Source organism: Lithobates pipiens, unplaced genomic scaffold (genome assembly GCF_037356315.1).
Source record: "Lithobates pipiens isolate NorthernLeopardFrog02 unplaced genomic scaffold, aLitPip1_a1.2 Scaffold_30, whole genome shotgun sequence".
NCBI classification, from domain to species: Eukaryota; Metazoa; Chordata; class Amphibia; order Anura; family Ranidae; genus Lithobates; species Lithobates pipiens.
The window spans coordinates 151007359-151030395 of record NW_027507791.1 but is presented as its reverse complement, the minus strand read 5'-3'; the positions used below and the strand labels follow the sequence as shown (position 1 = coordinate 151030395).

The window sequence follows — 23037 nt, the reverse complement described above, 5'->3', positions numbered from 1 at the left end:
TCTTCTGAAGCGGATCACCTTTAATCTCTTTTTTACATTTTTGCTTCCTATTTTATCAAAAGTGGACTGTGCATCAAGTCCAAATTCTCTTGGATTTTATAAGCGCTATTAGCGTTTTAAATATTTTGTATGTAGTGTTTTATATATTTGGACACATTTTTTTTATATATTTCTTCTTGTTTGCTTTTCTTTTTAGCTTTCTCTTAGGTTCTCTTAATGCACTTGTAGTGTCAAGTGGATTTCCCTTTAGTAAATAAGCCCCTTTGTCACTGTAAACACAAAATGAATTCCAAAATTAGTGTTAAAGAAGCCACACACATTGTTGTCGTTTAAAATTTTTACTGTGTACACATTCAAACATGTGCGTTTTTTTAAAACGTGATTCAACGTTTATTTATTTTGTTTTATATTTTTTACTCAATATAATGTTTTTTTTTGGCACAATATTTTTTTTAATTTTTTGGGTATTTTCAGAATTTTTTTTAATTTGTATTTTAAAACAGGGTTTTTAAAAAAAACTAACATACCCAACACTGGAACTTACAAAGGTCAACATGTAAAACTTGCAGGTGATGTCACCCATGTAAAAGCCAAATGAAGATGCACACAAATTGGGACCCATAACGGGGGATCAATGGACATGTTTTGTGGGTAAACATGACCTAAAAAGAACCGCGCTGTCCTAAAAATTAATCTTAGGGTATGTGCCTCCCATATGGGAGACTATATATGTAAAAACAAACAATAAATACAGTGCAATATCATATAATAGATATGTCATAAATGGCCCAAAATGCTAAAATTACAACCATACCTACTAAATATATAGAAAGAAATCTATGTGCAAAATTATATTAACACATATACATCAACAGCTGGAAAGAATTGTTGATGGGGGTTCCCGGAAAGGAATCCTCACTGACAAAGAAAAATTGTTTTTAGTACCGGTTGCTCCACGCACACCAGTGATTTATTATCTCCCAAAGCTACACAAGAATGTTACTTGCCCTCCGGGACGTCCAATAGTCAGTGGGATTGACTCGGTAACGTCCCGGGTGGGCAAGTACATAGACCATTTTCTCCAACCGTTGGTGCAGAAGATACCCTCTTATGTGAAAGATACTAAGCAAATTATTAATATGCTGGGTAAGATTAAACCGAAGGAAGGCCTTTGGCTTGTGACCGCCGACATCACATCTCTATATACTGTCATCCCCCATAATCTAGGGTTGGAGGCGGTTAGACTTTATTTAGAGTGAGGCTCAGGCTTGACTCAGATCCAAATAGACTTTATTTTAGAACTCTTGGAATTCACCGCAGCGTATAATTATTTCTGGTTCGATAATCAGTTTTTTCGCCAGGACAAGGGGGTGGCCATGGGGGCTAAATATGCCCCCAGTTTGGCCAACTTGTTCATGGCTAAGTGGGAGGAGGATGTGGTCGATTCCCCGAGGAGACCTGAGGTAGTCCTTTGGGCACGTTATATCGACAACGTCCTCCTCCTATGGGATGGTGAGGAATCGGATCTCCGTAATTATATGGAGATGTTGAATAAGAACAATAGAGGCATTAGATTCAACTATGAAGTCAGTATGGAGGAGGTTAATTTTCTGGATCTAAATATCAAAGTGATTAACGACACTTTTGTTACATCTACGTTTTTCAAGACAACAGACAGAAACTCTTATATCCCTCTGGGAAGTTGTCATCATGATTCATGGTTGAAGTCAGTTCCCCTGGGGCAATATATGCGCCTCAGGAGAAACTGTACCGAGATTGCAACGTTTGACGAGCAAGCCATGGTATTATCTCAGAGATTTAGAGAGAAGGGATATGAGGCAGAAACTCTGATTGAGGCGGTAAACACTGCACGAAACAAGGATAGGTCACTTTTATTGGCAGAAGGTGGTGCCGATAGAGAAAAGAATCAGGTGACATTGCCTTTTGCTACCACATTTTCTGTGCAACATCGGAGTGTTAAACAATTAATCCGCAAACATTGGCATCTACTGACCAATGATCAGATTTTGGGCACAATTTTACCCGAGAACCCTAGGGTTATCTTCAGGGGGGCCCCCACGTTGGGTAGCAGGGTTGCCCCTAGCGTACAAAATCCTCCTAAGAAAAGTAGATGCTTTTTTCAGAATCTCACAGGGTTCTACAGATGTAAAAACTGTCAGGTTTGTTCATTGAATGTGAACAAAAATTCTAAGATCTGTAAGTTTTCTTCCACAAGCACACAGAAGACATATGAGGTTGAGCCCTTCATTACATGTTCGTCTGAAGCAGTAGTATACCTCATACAATGTCCCTGTGGGCTCCAATATGTTGGGAGGACCAAGAGGGCCTTAAAAGTCAGATTAAACGAACATATTGGTAACATTAAACGGGGCTTTGACAAGCACCCAGTGTCTAGACATTACGATGAGGTACATGATAGGGACCCCTCCAACACCCTTTATATGGGAATAGACAAATATAAACCACACTGGAGGGGTGGGTCACTAGTAAGAGAAATTTCTCGTTTAGAAATGTCATGGATCTACAGGTTGAAAACATATGCCCCTTTTGGCATGAATGTGGACACTGATGTCAACGCCTTTATTAACAATGCTTAGGTCATTTGGGAGTCTGATGATTAAATTTCCGGATGGGGTTTCTTTTGGGGACACCTCTCTTTTCTGGCAATTTTGATATCAACATTATGGAGTTCATATTATATTTTGGTAGAATACAATATATAAAAAAAATATTTTCTGGCATATGGTTTTGAACAATGCTGTATTGAATTCTGATAGTATCTGGCATTTCAGGAATCCATATATATTTTTTACATTTATTTGTGTACTTACTTGATTTTTTACACTTTAATATTTTATTTATTTTAATTAGTTTTAATGATCTTGATCTGATAATTTTTGTATACAAATATGCTATGGTCATTGCGATGTTACAAATCTGGTGTCCTATAGCTTGGTTTAAATATTATGAGCTATGTTTGTTTTGATAGGTCGCTGGTACAAGCCTCCTCCTTTAGTGGTGCCATGCTGTGCTCACTGACATACACGGACGCTTTTTTGTGTTTTTGTTTCGATGTCATTTCTCCCTTTGCTTGTATCTCAGCTGCGCCCATTGGGAGGAGTAGACAAATAGGGGCGATATCGGTGGGATCGATGCAATGATAGTAGGTGGACCTGGTCGGGCTTCCGGTCTAACCGAGAGCGAGGCCTGGCCCTTACGTTTCTATCATTTCCGGTGGGAACTGAGTGTGAGGCTTGGTCCCTATTTCCTGGACATCATTGTGCCATCGTGGATTGGCTGGGGGTTTGATGGATCGGGATTGGTTGCGTGGGTGAGGGCGCTTGTGTGCGTCATTTCCGCCCCTGTGACCATGGAGGCATCGCTTCCGATAGGATATTGGAAGCGAGGCTTGGTTCCCGCATTCGAGTGGCGGCAATCCAGCCAGCATTGGCCAATAGGATTTGTAAGCGTGGGGATTGGTCGAGGAGTCATGACGCACGTGCGTCATTTCCGCCGCGGGACCGAGAGCGAGGCCTGGGCTCTCCATGGAGGAGGAGGCTTGGGCCATAGTGTGTTATATATAAAAAAAAAAAGAGGCAACATGGCGTGTCACCCGTGCCCCGAGACGGCGTGACATATCACGAAACGCGTAGGGCGGTGTGACACGCTGTTTATTGCCTCGAACTACACCAGCTGGAGAAAGGACATATCTGTGGAGAATTGCGTTCGGCCGACGCTTCCCATTTTGACATGCCTAACCTTACAGTACGCTTGTAAGTGCATTTCTTATTATTTGATTTTATTAATAAACGTTTTTACACTATTGGAGCGCTTTCTCTCCCTTCTCATGGTGGACCATTTAATATAAATATATTGGAGTCCTTCTGAATTATGATGTTGGATGAGGGCAGAGTTTTGGAGGATTGAGGAACACACATAGTCTGGCCTGATCTCTTAGAGCGCACTACTTAGAGACGTCTGGTAAGGAGCCAATCTTAATTCTTGGTGGTGGTGCACTGCAGTATGCCTTGCGGCTTGGAACATGAAACAGAGAGTCAACTCTTCTAAACACTAGATCTGACACGTGGTGTTTTGCAACCTATTATTTTTATGGATTCACTCTAAGGACTATTAAATGAGGACACATTCAGATTGAGGGCGTTTTAGACTGTTTGCATATGTTGTATCACAGTTTCTGTTGATGTATATGTGTTAATATAATTTTGCACATAGATTTCTTTTTATATATTTAGTAGGTATGGTTGTAATTTTTGCATTTTGGGCCATTTATGACATATCTATTATATGATATTGCACTGTATTTATTGTTTGTTTTTACATATATAGTCTCCCATATGGGAGGCACATACCCTAAGATTAATTTTTAGGACAGTGCGGTTCTTTTTGGGTCATGTTTACACATATATAACATTTTGGTATATAACAGAACTGCAGCAGTATTGGATTTGTATTTTCTAATTTATTTTGTAGCACAATTTTTTCCTCTCATGTTTTGTGGGTGCAATCCCTTCCTCTCACCTACTAGCATTATGAGGAAGGGGTTGCAAACACAAAACGCGTACATTGAGATCTCCTGATGGCAGATAGCACGTTGACACACCGTGTGCATCTTCAAAGTTTGGCATTTAAAATTTTAAAACTATAAAAAAAACTATTTAAAAAGGAAATGAAGAACATGATCGATTGTGTTTTTTGGGAAAAAGGGATTAGATTCTCACCAAAACATCGATCATGTTCTTCATTTCCTTTTTAAATAGTTTTTTTTATAGTTTTAAAATTTTAAATGCCAAACTTTGAAGATGCACACGGTGTGTCAACGTGCTATCTGCCATCAGGAGATCTCAATGTACGCGTTTTGTGTTTGCAACCCCTTCCTCATAATGCTAGTAGGTGAGAGGAAGAACATGATCGATTGTGTTTTTTGGGAAAAAGGGATTAGATTCTCACCAAAACATCGATCATGTTCTTTGTTTCCTGCAGCATGATGTCCAGGCGATTGCGCATGCTGTCTAGGCGATTGCGCATGCTGTCTAGGCAATTGCGCACTTCATGAATGTGCTAATTCCAGGCTATGATCTGCCCAATTAGTCTTTGAGCACTGTCGGTGTTAAATGGGTCCGCCGCTTGCCCTTCCACAACCAGAACATTACCTAAAATGAAAGAAAAAATATGTATTTAGAAATATGCAGGCATAAATAGATTACCTTAAGCTTGGGTGTCAGACACTCACCTGGTGAAGAGTAGATCTCACCCACTTCCTCCACCTCTCCTTCCTCCAGATCCTCGGGTGGGCTCGGGCTAACTACCCAATCAGACTGGTGAGGTTGGGGGGTCCTGGGATCCTCTGATTGTTGTCTTTTCTCCCCTATGAGAATGAAGCGAAAGGTATACTTAACACACTGATATTTGAATCCAGAAATAGGAATATGAAACATTGCTTTGAAGTGGTGTACAATTGTTTGGGAAAAGATCCAAGTTGAAGACCTAATTCAAATTCCCTTTTAACCAAACTGCTTTTTTTGGCCAAGTTTCACAGATGGAGACACCTCAAGTATCCCCTGGAGCTGGAGCCCCTGTGTGGGTTACCCTAAAAAATGTTCTCTGGTGTCCCACACTACACTAGTGCTCCTGAGTCCAGTTGTGGAAACAGCTGCTGTGTCCTCTCTTTACATTACACTGAAAACATTTTTGAAATCATTCTAATTTGAAACACATCTACACAACAATAGCCTACACTTCTTTTAATAAGACAAACTATCAAGACCAAAATGTAGGTATAACCCTGTACCAGCTAAATACATCGTATTTATTGGCAAACGAATGGTATTTGCAAACTAACAATATTTGCGAACGATCTTACAACAGTATAAACGAAAAGCACATGAATCAGCATGCAAATTAAGTATCAGAATAAGAACACACAACAAGCACAAACTTTTTTTAAGCACCTTCTTGATTCTTTGATACTGATCCAGCTCCCTCATTTTAAGGTCGGATTAGCGCTTTCTCAATTGGTCTTTAGCCCATCATACCCCAAATTGCTGCTCCAGAGTGGTCATAACTGAGGACATTATTTGGTCCTTCTGAAAATTGGCTCAGGTGTACGGACCATTTTTGCCATCATAGTCCTCCCTCCTAAAGATGTCCACCATCTCCACCATTTTTTCAAAGGCCATGTTGGTGGCCTTAAATCTCCTCCTGGATCTGGATGTTTGGGGCTGCGGGCTTTCCTCCGCGCTAGTTTCTGAAAATGTCTCTGCCATCTTAATCTATATACTCCCACTACGCAACGAAGAGAGAAGGGGCAGGGAAAATTCGTCATAAAGAACATTAGGGGTGGGCGATGCAGGTGGAGCTTGACACATGCGCAGTGTATATAAAGCTAGCACGCTGTCGTACGTACGTCCGAACGGAAGTAGCAAGTGTCCTAAACAAAGGCAAGACTGGAACTTTGCCCGTCACAGTGGACTATACTGCTTCAGAATTGAGGCCTATATTGAGAGTTTGAACTGACATTGGTGTTTTTGTTTCTTATCTTTGTGTGTGTGTTGTGTTTGTGTGTGTGTGTGGTGTTTGTGTCCTATATTGGGATAAAGATAATACTGTGAGTTTTGACTGACATTAGTGTTTTTTGTCTTGTGTATTGTCTTTCAGAAAAAAATAATCCCTTTAAGGAGCAGGTGTTTTTGAGTCATTGATCTATATCAAGCTAACCGAAACCTGTGGGAGGTCAATCACCCCTTGTATTACAATAAGCAAGCAAGGAAGGCAACACTGGGGACACTTCTGGAGTTTGTAAAGACTTGAGTCCCCCAGGCAGACATTAAAGCGGGAATCCACCGGGACTCCGCGTTTTTTTTTTTTTTTTTTAAGCCAGCAGCTACAAATACTGCAGCTGCTGACTTTTAAATAGTGACACTTACCTGTCCAGCGCGCCCGCGATGTCGGCACCCGAAGCCGATCGCTCGCTCGTCTGTCAGGTCCTGCCACCGCCATCTTGGATATGGGAATCAGGAAATGGAGCCTTTCGGCTTCATTTCCCGGTTCCCTACTGCGCATGCGCGAGCCGCGCGGCGCAATCCGGATGGTCCCCGCTGCCTCTGGGAGCTGTGTGTTTCCCAGCAGGCAGCGGGGCACTTGCTGAAGGGGGCGGGCGCTTGCGGAAAGGGGCGTAACGTACGCCCCTTTCCGCAGAGAGCTAGCCCGGAAGTGGGTGCAGTTACCTGGATTATCCAGGTAACTGCACCCCCCTCCCCCCTGAAAGGTGCCGATTGTGGCGCCGGAGGGGGGGGATTCCGATGAGCGGAGGTCCATTTTAGGGTGGACCTCCGCTTTAAGTTTGTGGACAACAAAATTTGGATCTTGTGGAATATGTACAGGCGGGAGCACAATAAGATCCAGAAGTCCCCTAAATCGGGAGCAACAGCAGATGAGGTTTATGTCCCCAAGCTGTGGTACGTCCACAAATTTAGTTTTCTCGATGACCAGACTGAAGCGAGGGAATCGCTTTTGACCCGTTTCCCTCCACCCTTCCCTCAACCCTTCCATCAACCCTTCCCTCCACCCCAGCTGAGGCATCCCATGAAGAACCGGGCCCTTCTATCCTTGAGGAAGTGGATGCGCCCAGCTGGAGCCAGGTAGAATTTTTTGGGGGAAATATTGATTGTCCTAATATTAATGATGTAAACTAAAATGTTTGCATTGCTTACAAATCAATGATTTAATCACAAAAAATATTATGTATACATATCACTAGATGGCAGTGGCCAAAAATGTTGCTAAAATGTTAGTGAACAGCTAGAAAAATGCTGGGGTCAAAATGATAGCCTTTTCTATTTGTTTAAAATTCAATTTGAAAGTCATGAGCTGAAAATTGTATGCGGTTGAAGCTAAAAATACAACTATGTCCCTTTTTTTTATACACAGAATGAGCTCAGCCAGGAGGAGGCTGTGCCCAGTGGTAGACAGGAGGAGGCCGTGACCAGTGGCAGCCAGGAGGAGACTGTGCTCAGTGGCAGCCAGGAGGGGGCTGGGCCCAGGAGGAGCCTCACAGAATGTTGAGGTACCTCCCCTCCGCCTTCCCACCAAAAGGCCCAGGAAGATGGCCAGAACAAAGGAGGAATCACTTACCCTCATTTGGGATGCCAGCCCAGCCAGTTCCTCAGTACCCCCCAATGCTGAAGAGGCCTAAGGTACATATTTGGCCACCAGGTTGATGGAACTGGAGAAGGGCCAACGCCTCCTCTGTAAGGGTTTTTTTTCTGAGGCCCTTCAGAAGGGGTTGAGGGGCCAGCTTACTGAAACCAGCCATATTTATGATGGAGCCCCTAATCCTCCTCCTGCCACAAGTCCACCACCAGAGGCACAGCCTCCATGGAAAGCTGCAGAGAAGCGTGGAGGGAAGGCTGCATGGAAGAGTCAAAAGTGATTGTCTGACTTCAGTCTGGTCTGACAGACGACGCAGGCTGTTGTAGTACCACAGGCTGAGGACATACATGTCATCTGCTGCTGTTCCTGATCTCTGGGAGTCCTGGACCAGATTGTGCTCCCTATTATATGTACTCTGCAAGATCCCAATTTTGTTTTCCACTGACTTGATATGTGCCCTGGGGGACAAAAGGCTTCACAAATTCCAAAAGTGTCTCCAGTGTTGCCTTCCTCTTTATTTTGTTAACCAGAATAAATAGTTATTTTATTTTTAAAAAATAATTTACTATGTGTTTTTATTAAAAAAGGACAGTTTGTTTGTGAGTAGGCAGGTACATGTCAAAAAGACTATGGGGGTTATTTACAAAAGGCAAATTCATTTAGCACTACAAGTGCAAACTATAAGTGCAAAGTTCACTTGAAATTGCACTGCAAGTGCACTTGGAAGTGCAGTCGCTGTAAATCTGAGGGGTAGATCTGAAATGAGGGGAAGCTCTGCTGATTTTATCATCCAATCATTTGCAAGCTAAAATGCTGGTTTTTTTTTTGTTTCCTTGCATGTGCCCCTCGGATCCATAGTGACTGTGCTTCCAAGTGCTCTTTCAGTGCAATTTCAAGTGCACTTTGCACTTGTAGCGCTAAATAAATGTGCCTTTTGTAAATAACCCCCCTATGTCAAATTAACAAAGGACACCAATTCAGAAGGTTCAGAAAAAATACAAGATAATAATGTTATTGTGGTAACTGGAAACTCCCCAAAAAATTTGGAAATCACTAGAATTTTTTTAAAATTGTAAAATATATATTGTTGAAATATAAAATGATAAAAGTTGAGTCTAAAAAAGAATTGTAAACATTATTTATGGAGATCTGGCTTTTAAAAACTAGAATATTAGTAATGAGATGAGGATAAATAATGAAGAAAGAAGTTTGTGAGAACTCTGTGTTAATATAAGCAGCAAAACAACTTCATTCTTCTAGCATTATAAAGAAGAAAATAATTTGCTGTATTAAAAGATCACAGAATTAGCAGCGTGAGGAATGTGCTAGCTTCAATATGAACGCTAGTTTTACCAGACCAAGCGCTTCCGTCTTGCACTTGCTTCAGAGCATGCGTCATTTTTGATCTGTCGAACTAGCACACAGACGAACGGTTTGCACGCTAGAAAGCCGAGTCCGTCTAACAGATTTGAAACATGTTTTATTTCTAGGTCCGTCTGACTTTTGGGAAAAAAAGTCCACTGGAGCCTGCACGCGTTCTAATTGTCCGACGGATTCCGGTCCCCCGGATCAAGTCTGCCGGAAAGTCCAATGGTGTGTACGCGGCATTAGACTTCTATTATATCCTACAGGTGTGGTGCACTTTCAGAAAGTGCACCACAGGATAAAATAGAAGCCTATGGCTAAACACAGCATACCCACAGGAAAGTTGCCTGTACACTGCACCGCACCCACAGTGTGGATAAACCGCAGCACATCAGTGTGAAAGCAGCCCTATACTATTATGCCCAGTGTATTGCTTCACAGTAACCTAAAGATCTCTTCTTTCCTGCTGCTGGCACCACGCTGGAGACCGCTAGAAGGGATAATAGATGGAGTGCAGTTGGTATTACTTTGCATGGGACAGGAGCCAGCACTACAGAGGAGGCATCAGCTTATCCGGCTCTTACTTTCTACTACAGATTCAACCTTACAAGTAGTCTTCTGCGTTGCACTTTGTTTGATGCTCTGAAATGGTGGGTCAGTAAACCCAGACCACGATCTATAGGTTGCTGACCCGCTCCCCCGGTTTAGAGTTAACCCTGATTTCCTGTCCAATATTTACAACTACAGCGCTATACTTCCAGAACTGGGGGAATGAATGCAGGGTGTTCTGTGAATGGACAAGGGGAGAGGAGAGGCCGGTGAATGACAGAATCTCCCCTTGTCCAGTCAGCGAATACAATGCATGCTTCCCTGTCCTTCTCTCTGACAGCAATTACCTATTTTGAAAGCAGCTAAGGGTAATTCTCCACTCACTTTCTTTTTTTTATTTATCTCTTTGCATTCTGTGAATGGAGCTGTCTGCTTTTATTGGGGCAGATCAGAATTGTAACTAGCAACAAATAAGATGACATACTAGGTACTAAGTAGATGGTTTTTGTTACTTGCTTATTTATTCCTACTACTGACACCTCTTGTGAATATTTTCATTGTAGGTACAGAAAATGTGTGCCGGCGTACAGATAACATTCATGATGACTAATGATCAGTAGCAGAAGTTTCACTAGAATATTATGGATGAACACAATGGTAAGTAAGACTATATGGGCAAGCATGGCTGAAAATAACTAAAAATGATGACCTACGCTTAGTAGAGAACAATCTGGATAACCAAAAAGCAATTGCTAATATAATATATATAGATGCACATGCACAGATAGATAGATAGACAGCATATACTGGTGTGGAACATTTGGGTATTCTGCTTTCAGTGGTTTACATTATAATAATCATGTTAAAGCGGAGTTCGATCCAAAAGGGGAACTTGCGCTCATCTGATTCCTCTACCCCTCCGGTGCCACAATTGGCACCTTTTGGGGGAAGGGGGGACAGGATACCTGTCTTTGACAGGTATCCTTTTCCACTTCTGGGAGCATCAGCCACGGCTATTGACGTCACGGCTGGGCCTCCCTCCTCCTTCCCCTGTCGCCGGGCCAGTAGAAGAGAGGAGCGGGCCTCGTTCATGCGCAGTAGGGTTCCCGGCGTGAAGCCATAAGGCTACACTGCCGGGTACCCATACCCTCAATGGCGGCGGCAGCACCCGACAGCTGATGGAAACATCAGCTGTGGTGCCGACATCGCTGGACTCCAGGATATGTACGTGTCCTATTATTAAAAGCCTGGGAAGTAGTTTAGGTTTTAACTGTCAGCTCCTTTAATGCCTGCTTGAAAATAAAATCTATGATTGAGCAGTAAGCGCCAGAAACTAATTTCTTGCTTTGAAAGTTTTAAGTTCAGTTCATGGATGGTAGTGACTTGCCTAACATACTGCAAGTTTGTTAGGGCTTTCTGAATGTTCTTTAGTTCAGTTGTGTGCAGTGGGTATTCTTTTCCCTCATTTAGGCTTGGCACATGGTTGTCAGTGAAAACTTCAAGTGCTGGCAGTTGGCTCAAGTGACAATCCTTCCTTAGTTAGATATTTGCATAGTTGGTCTGGTTGAAAAGACACAAGTCCATCCATTTCAACGCAGAGAGAAAAAAAAACACCTCTATATACACAATCCTATACTCACAGCTGATCCAGGGGAAGGCAAGCAAAACCCCAATAAAGCATGATCTAATTTTTTGATCCCCTAAGAGGCAATTTGATATTCCCTGGATCAACTTCACCTATAAAATGTAGTATACAGTTATATTTTGAGCATTTAGGAAAGGATCCTGGCCAGAGCCAGCTCTTGAGTCTATTCCACAGTTGCAAAGTGAAGAAGCCTTTCTGTGTTTGGTTTTTAAATCTTTTTTCCTCCAGACGTAAAATCATTTTTTTTTTTTTATTCTTTATTTTATCAAAATGTATCATACACAAAGAAGTAAAAACATTTTCCTTACTCAATAGGGATATACATTAACAAATGTTATTTCCAAACACTTTACCTACCCTTACCCTCCTTTTGGGGCACCCCCACCATATATGGGCCATGGTTCTAGTTTGTTTACGACCTTGCCAACACTCTGTTGTTTGTCCTATTTGATATTTACCTATTGTTTCTAGGGAATATACCACATTTATAATTCGTTTCCACCATCCCATTATTTACTTATGATCCATGTACTAGTTTCAGGATTCTTTCTACTTCTTGGTTCCTTCCTCGTTTCCCCAATTCCCTCTCCCAATTTTTTACAAATGTCGGAATTTCCAGCTCTTCCACTTCTTTCAAAGCTTTATATATCCTACATATATTCCCACTTGTTTTTTCGATGGTACATAATCGCTCTATCAATGTAAGTGCTTCTCCTTCTTTTATTGGGTGAGGAAGTGCTGCTATGAAGTGTTTTACAGTATCTGCAACTCAAAGAACTTAACCAACTATTTTTAGGACTTTTTCTTTCGGTGGATGGGTGTATAAAAGCACTTTTTGATATGACTTTATGCTTATCCTTGAGTGGAGTTTCATCTTAGTGAATTTTTATTTATTCTGTTATTTGTGTTTTTTTTATTTGATTCTTTTATTTTCTCGCATCTAACTTTTAAGCAGCATATGTGATACTGTTCATATCTGGCTAGTTACAACTCTAATTTTAGCGCTGTCATTGCTTATCATGTTTACATGATAGAGCATTCTTTTACTATATTTATAATTTATATCATTTTATAATTATATATAAATTATAATCTATATTTTCTGAAGGGTTTGAGCTGAAAATATTAGCATATCTTTTTTATTCTTAATTCATGTAAGGCAGGGCTCGACAAATCCCAGGCGCTAGAAATTGTGCCCTGGCGCCTGGGTTTTTGTCACTGACAGGTGCCTCTGTTGCTCTGTGTCTGGTGCCTCCAGACACACAGCACTGTCTGGTAGTCGGGATGGAGCAGGAAGAGAGCAGCTCAGCAGCTGCTGACATCCTCCTCCCTTCACACATTGTTGGCAGAGCAGCGCCGAAGTGTGTGAAACTGTGTGTAGAGAGGAGCTGTCAAAATTGAGGCTGAATGTCGGGGCGGGTGGGACCCGGGGTGGGCGGGACCCAGTTTTTCAACATCAGCCAATGGAATGAGATCTGGGCAGGCCGATACGTGTATGTGGCCCCTCCCCTTTCTTAAGCAGCCCAATCATTGGCTGGATAGCTGCCGGTCCCGCCCACCTCTGACATCACGCTGAATGTGTCAGCTCCCCTCTATCTCCATAGTTTCACACAGTGCAGCACTGCAGGGAGCATTCAGTTTCACAGTTACACTATCGGCTGTGAAACCTGCCATTGCCATCCAGTGCCACCTGCCAATGCCATCCAGTGCCACCTGCCAGTGCCAACCAGTGCAATCCAGTGGCACTTGCCAATCAGTGCCAGTTAGTGCCACCTGCCATTGCCAACCAGTGCCACCTGCCAGTGCCAACCAGTGCAATCCAGTGCCACTTGTCAATCAGTTCCAACCTGTGCCAGTGCCACCCATTGCCACCTGCCAATGCCAGTTAGTGCCACCTGCCAATGCCACCTGCCAGTGCCCCCTGACAGTTAGTGCTACCTGCCAGTACCACCTTCCATCCAGTGCCACCTGCCAGTGCCACCTGCCAATGCCAGTTAGTGCCACCTGCCAATGCCATCTGCCAGTGTCACTTGCCAGTGCCAACCTGTGCAATCCAGTGCCACTTGCCAATCAGTGCCAACCAGTGCAATCCAGTGCCACTTGCCAATCAGTGCCAACCTGTGCCAGTGCCACGTGCCAACCATTGCCACCTGCCAGTGCAATCCAGTGCCACCTGCCAATGCCAGTTAGTGCCACCTGCCAATGCCACCTGCCAGTTAGTGCTACCTGCCAGTGCAATCCAGTGCCACCTGCCAATGCCATCTGTCAGTGCCACCTGCCATCCAGGGCCACCTGCCAGTGCCAGTTATTGCCACCTGCCAATGGCAGTTAGTGCCACCTGCCAGTTAGTGCCAGTGCCAAGCAGTGCTACCTGCCAGTGCCAGTTAGTGCCACGTGCCAGTGCCAATCGGTGCCATGCAGTGCCACCTGCCAGTGCCAGTTAGTGTCATCTGCCAATGCCATCTGCCAGTGCCAACCAGTGCCACCTGCCAGTGCAATCCAGTGCCACCCATTGCCACCTGCCAATGCCATCCAGTGCTACCTGCCAGTGCCATCCAGTGCCACCTGCCAGTGCCAGTTAGTGCCATCTGCCAGTGCCAGTTAGTGCCACTTGCCAATCTGTGCCACCCATTGCCACCTGCCAGTGCAATCCAGTGTTACCTGTCAGTGCCAAGCAGTGCTACCTGCCAGTGCCATCCAGTGCCACCTGCCAGTGCAAACCAGTGCCACCTGCCAATGCCAGTTAGTGCCACCTGCCAATGCCATCTGTCAGTGCCATCCAGTGCCACCTGCCAATGGAAGTTATTGCCACCTGCTAATGCCAGTTATTGCCACCTACCAGTTAGTGCCACCTGCCAGTGCCAAGCAGTGCCATCCAGTGCCACCTGCCAGTGCAAATCCAGTGCCACCGGCCAATGGCAGTTAATGCCACTTGCCAGTTAGTGCCACTTGCCAGTTAGTGCCATCCAGTGCCACCTGCCAGTGCCACCTGCCAGTGCCAGTTAGTGCCATCTACCAATGCCATCTGCCAGTGCCACCTGCCAATCTGTGCCACCCATTTCCACCTGGTAGTGCCACCTGCCAATGCCAGTTAGTGCCACCTGTCAATGCCAGTTAGTGCCACCTGCCAGTGCCCCCTGCCAGTTAGTGCAGTCCAGTGCCAATGCCAGTCAGTGCCACCTGCCAATGCTGCCCATCAGTGCCACCTGCCAATGCTGCCCATCAGTGCCACCTGCCAGTTCCTATTAGTTGCACCTCAGTACTGCCTATTGGTGCCCATCGGTGCTACCTGTCAGTGCCCATCAGTTCCAACCTCAATGCCACCCCATCAGTGTCCATTAGTGCAGCCTATCAATGCACATCAGTGAAGGAGAAAAAAAACTTTTTTGCAAAATCTTATAACAAAAACCAAAGTGTTTTTTTTTTTTAATTTTTAAATATTGTCTTTCTCTTGGCATCAGGTATGAGCAATTCTTATTGTCCGATGAACCAGACATGCAGTTCTGGGCGATGGGCAGATGATTTAAATAACTGGCTCCTAACTTTTTCAGCTGGCTCCTAGATTCCAAGCAAATTTGTCAAGCCTTGATGTAAGGTGCAAATTTTTCCTCCTTTTATTATATCACGTAGTTGTGCATTTTCTTTTTTAATCCAATTCCCCCCATCAAACTTTTCCCCGGTGCAAATAATTTTTTTTCCTTTAGTGCCATCAATGGTGAATTATATTTCCATTTATTTTTCTTGTGTAGTGCATCCCAAATTTTCAATACTATCAGTGTCAATGTGTGTGTGTTTTTTTCACACTGTCCTATAATGTGGTGGTATATATATTCCTTTCTAATTGTGTATTAGCCATTATGTGTTCTACATTAACCCACCTTTTCTCATTATTTAATTTAGCCCATTGCACCATATGCATTTAACAAAACCTCCTAATATTTTTGAAAATCAGGTTCATTTAATTCCCCTTGACTTTTTACTTTCTTCAGAGTTGCCAAAGAGATTCTAAGTTTCTTATTATGCCATATTAATTTAGTGATTAGAATTCTTAAAGTTCTAAAATATGCTGGGGTTATATATATATGGGGAGCATCTGAAACTTGTACATGATCTTCGGAAGTATTATCATCTTTAGGGCATTAATCCGCCCCATCCATGATAGGGGGCATGCTGCTATACATTTTATTTCTATTTTTATCTGCTTTAGTAGTGGGATATAGTTTGCTTGATATATTTCCTCTGGCGATGCCATTAATTTAATCCCAAGATAATTTATTTCCGTCCTTGTCCAAGGGAATGGAAACTCTTGTAATCTCTGTTCCTCTTTCAATTTCATATTTATATTTAATATTTTGGATTTACTCGGGTTGATCTTGAAATGAGATAGATCTTCGTATTCCTTTAGTGCTTTCAAAAGATTGGGCATTGTAATTCGGGGGTTTGATATATAGAATAATATATCATCTGCGAATACAGCTAATTTATACTCCTCTTCTCCGAATTTGAGAATTCCTCTTCCCCCCCCGCACTGTTGCCAGAAGAGGTTCCAGCACCAGCACGAACAGGAGCGGAGAAAGGGGACATCCCTGTCTCTTCCCGTTATTCATTCTTAAGGGGGGGTGACAATGTTCCATTTAATTTCACCATGGCTCTAGAACCTTTATATAGTGTTTGTATCCACTGCATCATCCTTGGGCCTATCCCCATGCTCTCTAGAGTGCTCATCATGAATCCCCAGTCTACCCTGTCGAATGCCTTTTCGGCATCTATTGACAGGAGTTGACTGGGGACTCTCCCTTCTTTTATTTTTTGAAGTAACAAAAGTGTTCTTACCCCATTGTCCCTCCCCTCTCTCCTTGGTACAAAGCCTACTTGATCAGGATGGACCAGCTCCGTCATTAAATCTTTCATTCTTGTTAATAATATGTTCGCAAACAATTTTGTATCCGCGTTTAACAATGATATAGGTCTGTAGTTTGAACACTTCGTACTATCTTTGCCTTCTTTTACAATAATGGTAATTGATGCCAATAAGGCCTCTTTACTCATCTCTTACCTCCGAATCCATTCATATATGTGAAAAGTTTTGGGGACAGGATTTCTTTCAATCTTTTTAAGTATAATGTCGTGTATCCATCTAGCCCTGGACTTTTTCCTGGCGCTGATTCTTTTAATGCCCAATTGACCTCCTCTACCGTTATTGGTGTTTCTAGGGATATTGCTCTTTCTTCTGTTATCTGGGGGATCCTAGCTTTTTTAAGATTTTTTTTTTATTCTTTATTTTTTCCCCTCTTCCCATTGTCCTTTCTGATTTACTGAGTATAATTGCTCATAGAAGTCTCTGAAGACCGTCACTATGTCCTTTGTATTATAGATCATTTCTACTTTTTGTTTTGTATTTTTCTATGAGGTTCATTGATTTTTATTTTTATTTTTCTTAACATCCTTGTTAGACACTTGCTGTTTTTATTCCCCCATTGATATCTTTCCTTTAAAATTTTATTGAAGGTTTTCCTCATTTCCTGTTCTAATAGTTCTTTTAGTTCATCTCTTTTTATTACTAGTTCTTGTGACAGTTCCTGATCTTGACCGCTCCTTTTTTGTGTCTTTGCTCTAATAGGCATATTTCTTCTATCAATTTTCCCTCTTTTTTATTCTTTCCTTCTTTCTCCTAGTTCCCATCGAGATCAGGATTCCCTTTATGTATGCTTTATGTTCCTCCCACAGGGTATTGTCCGCAATCTCACTGGTTCCATTTAAACTAAAATATTGCTCTAATTCTTTTTTTATTATCTCCTCCCCTTGTTTATCTAGAAGATCTGCATTTTGCTTCCATGAATACACTTGTCTCTAAGTTTCTGGTATCTTTATTTTCATGGTCATTGGCGCATGGTTAGATAGTGTAGTTATTTCTATATTGGTGAACACTACCAAGTCCAGCATTCTATGTTCTATCAGCCAGTAGTCGATCCTAGTGTATGTCCCGTGTACAGGGGAGTAGAATGTATAATCTTGTATCCTGGGATGTTGTATTCTCCATATATCTACTAACTGGTGGTAGTGTCATTTCTGTTTCTTTGCCTTCAATTGGGCATTCCTCGTCCCCTGCACATGAATTGGGCATTCCTCGTCCCCTGCACATGGGACGTACTGTCTTGTTTTGGGTCCATACAAAAATTCAGGTCCCCCGCCATGAACACTTTTTTTTTTAAAATTCTGATAATTTTTCCAGGGCTCCCCTAAATATACGTTGTGCCTTTATTATGACAATAAATATTAGCCAATGTGCATTCCATTCCCAACAGCTTCCCCCTTGAGAAGAGAAATCTTCCCTCTGGGTCAATTAATCTGTCCTCCAGTGAGAACCTAACTCCCCTACCTATTCCAATTGCGACCCCTTTTGCCTTATTTATCATTGAGTCACCATAGTACCAAGTTGGGAGCTGATGGGAATACAACCTCACATTAGTTTCATGGGACAGGTGTGTCTCCTGTAAGAAGACCACCCTGGCTCCATGATGCTCGATCTCTTTCAAAATGTTATGCCTTTTTGTTGGTGTGTTCAGTCCCCATACATTATAGGTCAACACATTAACTGTAGTCATTGTATGGTTATTTGCTACCTGTTTTCATAAAGATGGGTTGTTTTCATCCTATTTTCATATAGATGTAATTTATTTCTGAGTTTATGATTATGCTTTATGGGGTCTAAGTTTTGTCCCCCCCTCCCCCCAACCCCCCGCCTCTCTCCGGGCTCCTGACTCGCAAATGGAGTCCCTCTCCATTTCCCTCCTACGAGTCTTCCACCCTTGGGGGGGTTACTCCAACTGTGGTGGCCGTTTTATAGCCACCCTGCCCCCCTCTCTGGGGGGGGGGCGGCCCGCTATTCCCCAGGGTGCTCCAGGCTTCCCAACTGCTCAGTCCGCTTCACCACTCCTATATCCCCCCATCTCCCTACTCCCCAAAATCCACTTGAATAGTCTCTAATCCTTTTTTAGTTGCTTCTTGAGATTTTCTGCGATTTAAACAATTTCTGCTAATATCTTTTCCTCCTCTTTCATGACTTCAGCCTTCTGTCCATCCAAGTATATCCAGCTTTGGAACACCTATTTCCTCACAGAAATCTTCTAAGTCCTCTGGATATTTTAGTCTCATAGATATGCCATCTTTCTGGGCTACTAGGGATGCGGGGAATCCCCAACTATATTTAATATTAGTGGTTCTCATTTGTACCAATAATGGCCTAAGAAGTCTTCTTCTTCCCAGTCTTTTTACTGATAGATCTGTGAAGATTTGAAGTTCTGCACCCTTATATTTTAGGGGTGGTCTATCTCTCAGTCTCTTCCATATCTCTGCCTTATCTGCATATAGCTGAAATCGTACTATAATATCCCAGGGTATTTCTATTTCTTGTTATTCACAGTCAATTTGCCTGTTCCCCTATAAATACTTCTATTAGGGGATCACACTGGGGCAGGCAGAGGGATACATCTACCAATTTTCTAATTTAACCAGGTTTACAAGGTGCAAGTACATAGATTTCACCTTCAACAGAGTTTCACAGTCTGCTTACCATGACGTAAACATATTTCTTGACAGGCCCTTGCAAAAATAATACCACTTGCTCACAGTCCGTTCATCAGTTTGCTCACCTCTCTTATTTAAGGGGGTCGCACTAGAGCGGGTGATTAATATGTTGGCAGTATGAACTATCCAATAGTTTTTTTTGTTTTTTTTTTATAGATGATGACTGTCTGAGAGCACAGGAGCAAGAAGAGCCAATAGCAGATTTAAACAATGATAAATCATCACCACCTACCCTGGGTAAAACAAAATCCCAAAAAGTGAGAAAGAAAAAAGACCGACATCAGGAGGAAAACAAAAATGATCAGACCCCCTGTGAGGATAGGCGTCGGAGCCTCCGCCAGTCCACTTTGGAATACAAGTGTCAACAAACTGTCAAAAGCTCCCTGGAGGTATCAAAGGTGACTGTCCAATATTCATCTAACAAGCCTCAAAAGAAGTGCATCTGCTCTGATTGTGGGCGTAGCTTCATATCCATGTCTCATCTGATAATTCATCAAAGATCACACACTGGGGAAAAACCATATGAATGTGCAAACTGTGGAAAGTGCTTTGCTAGGAAGTCCTCTCTGGTGATCCATGAGCGGATCCACAGTGGGGAAAGGCCATACAACTGCACACATTGTGGAAAGAGTTTTACCAGCAGTGCAACTCTGTCCACACACATCCGCATCCACACTGGAGAGAGACCATATGTGTGTTGGGAATGTGGGAAGAGCTTTACCAGTAACTCATCCCTCTTCATACATAACCGCACCCACACTGGAGAGAAGCCATATATATGTGTGGAATGTGGAAAGACCTTCTCATGTACGTCGGCTTTGGTCATACACAAGAGATCTCACACCGGAGAGAAGCCATTTACCTGTGAGGAATGTGGCAAGAGTTTTGCTGATAACTCCCGACTGGTCAAACATCGGATGGCTCATACAGGGAACTGGGCATATATATGCAGTGACTGTGGGAAAGGGTTTACCTGCATTTCCAATCTGAATGTCCATCAGAGATCACATACTGGAGAACGCCCATATGCTTGTGCTAAGTGTGATAAGAGGTTTGCCTACAACCGGGATTTGGTTCGACACCAAACCACTCACACTGGAGAGAGACCATATGCTTGTTCAGAGTGTGGAAAGAGGTTCACCCGCAAATCACATCTTACGACACACCTAAAGATCCACTCCAGAGTTAAACTAGTCATATCATCAGAATAGAACTGTTTATACATATACTGTATATTGTAAGTTGAAAATGGACCAAAAGCAATTGCATACCGTGTAGGTAGGTAGGGCTGGACAAATGCCAGCATCTACATAGTCAATGCAACTGAAGGAGTTCAACAACATGAACTGACTGGCCCCTAATTTCACTCTGAATTTGTCAACTCCTCAAATAATGCACATTTATATAGCACTTTCTAGAAAGGTCACTTTTTCATTTAGTTTTTGTACAATCCCGATTTAAAAAAAAAAAGTGAGACGCTGTGAAAAATCTACATAAAAACAGAATGCAATACCTTTCAAATCTCATAAATCCATATTTTTCACAGTAGAAAATATATCAAATGTTTAAACTGAGAAAATGTACCATTAAAAAAAAAAAGATAATTCTGAAATTTATGGCAGCAGCATGTCCTAAAAAAGGTGCAACGGGGACAGGTTTACCACTATGTAGCATCTTCTTTACTTTTGGCATGTTGTCCCATTCTTGTCTGATAAAGGATTCTTAACTGCTCAACAGTCCTGGGTCTTCTTTGTCATATTTTACATTTCAAGATGTACCAAATAGTTTCAATTGGTGAAAGGTCTGGACTGTAGGCTGGCCAGTTAAGCACCTGGATTCTTCTACTATGAAGCCATGTTGTTGTCATACATGCGGTATACGGTTTATTAATTGTCTTGCCAAAATATACAAGGCTTTCCCTGAAAATGACATCATCTGAATGGGAGCATATGCTGCTCTAAAACCTGGATATAGCTTTCAGCATTGATGGTGCCTTTCCAGATGTGCAAGCTGCCCTTTCAGTACGCCCTAATGCAAACCTATACTATCAGAAATGCAGGCTTTTGAACTGAGCCCCGTTAAGCCTGAAAATCCCTTTTCTCTTTAGTCTGGAGGATGCAACACCGATGGTAGCCAGAAAGAATGTAAAATTTCAATTCATCTGACTACAGAATTGTTTTCCACTTTGCAACAGACCATTTTAAATGAGCTTTAGCCCAGAGAAGGCGGTGACATAACTGGATCATGTTCAGAAATGGCTTCTTCTCTGCATAATATAATTTTAACATGGTGAACTATGTGTTAGACAGTAATTTTTTGAAGTATTCCTGCGCCCATGCAGTGATGTCAGTCACAGAATCATGCCTGTTTTTAATGCAATGCCATCTGAGGGCCGCAAGATCATGGGCATCCAGTATTGCATTTCAGCCTTGTCACATGTGCGGAGAGATTTCTCCAGATTCTCAGAATCTTTTTTTATTATGTACTATAGATGATATATATTTAGGCCGCGTACACACGCGGGGACTGTTCGCCCAACTTTGTCCGTCAAACAGTTTCAGCAAACAGTCCGCTCAAAATTAGCATGGACGGACATGGCCACACATGACGAACGAACAGTTTGCTGAAACCGTGCGCGATGACGTGAACGGCACGTACGACGGGACGAAAAATACGACGTCCTATACACTGCATTATAACTTTCGGCGTGTAAATCCTTTCTGAGCATGCGCGGAACTTAGTTTGACGAACAAGCCTACACACGAGGGGACTGTTCCCTGAAACAAAGTTTCAGCGGACAGTTTTTCGGAATTTCCGAAAAACCTTGTTCAGCGGACTGTTCGCTGAAACTGTCCGCTGAAAGCCCACACACGGGCGGACTGTCCGCCGAAACACTGTTCAGCGGACAAAGTTGGCCGAACAGTCCCCGCGTGTGTACGCGGCCTTAAAGTCTTTGCAATTTTATGTTGAAGAACATTATTCTAAAATTGTGTAACAATTTTATGTTTAAATAGCCTTTATTGAAGTATTGAACAAGTACAGAAGAAAGGAGACACCAGGAGTTCACAGTTATACAAAATGACACATAGTGAGTTTGCAATACTTACATGGCCTTGAAAAAGTATTCATACACCTTGAAATTTTCCACATTTTGTCATGTTACAACCAAAAACGTAAATGTATTTTATGTGATAGACCAACACAAAGTGGCACATAATTGTGAAGTGGAAGGAAAATAAATGGTTCAACATTTTTTTCACAAATAAATATGTGAAAAGTGTGGCGTGTGTTTGTGATCAGGCCCCCTGAGTCAATACATTGTAGAACCACCTTTCGCTTCAATTACAGCTGCAAGTCTTTTGGGGGATGTCTCTATCAGCTTTGCACATCTAGGGAGTGGCATTTATTCCCATTCGTCTTTGCAAAATAGCTCAAGCTCTGTCAGATTGGATGGAGAGCATCTGTGAACAGCATTGTTCAAGTCTTACCACAGATTCTCAATTGAATTTAGGTTTGGACTTTCACTGGGCCATTCTAACACATGAATATGCTTTGATCTAAACCATTCAATTGTAGTTCTGGCTGTATGTTTAGGGTCATTGTTCTGCTGGAAGGTGAACCTCTGCCCCAGTCTCAAGTCTTTTGCAGATTCTAATTTTTTCTTTTAAGATTGCCCCGTATTTGGCTCCATTCATCTTCCC

At 42.5% G+C, this 23037-nt stretch overlaps 1 protein-coding gene across 1 annotated transcript in view; it reads left to right on the top strand.

Annotated features, from left to right (window-relative positions):
• Positions 1–22616, top strand: part of LOC143943291 (uncharacterized) — a 31224-nt gene extending 8608 nt beyond the window's left edge. The window contains exons 2-3 of the mRNA XM_077464943.1: positions 10668–10761; positions 19493–22616. Coding sequence (XP_077321069.1) covers positions 10746–10761; positions 19493–20547 — 1071 coding nt within the window. The 5' untranslated portion in view covers positions 10668–10745 and the 3' untranslated portion in view covers positions 20548–22616. The remainder of the gene's footprint in view (positions 1–10667; positions 10762–19492) is intronic.
• Positions 22617–23037: the final 421 nt, after the last annotated feature.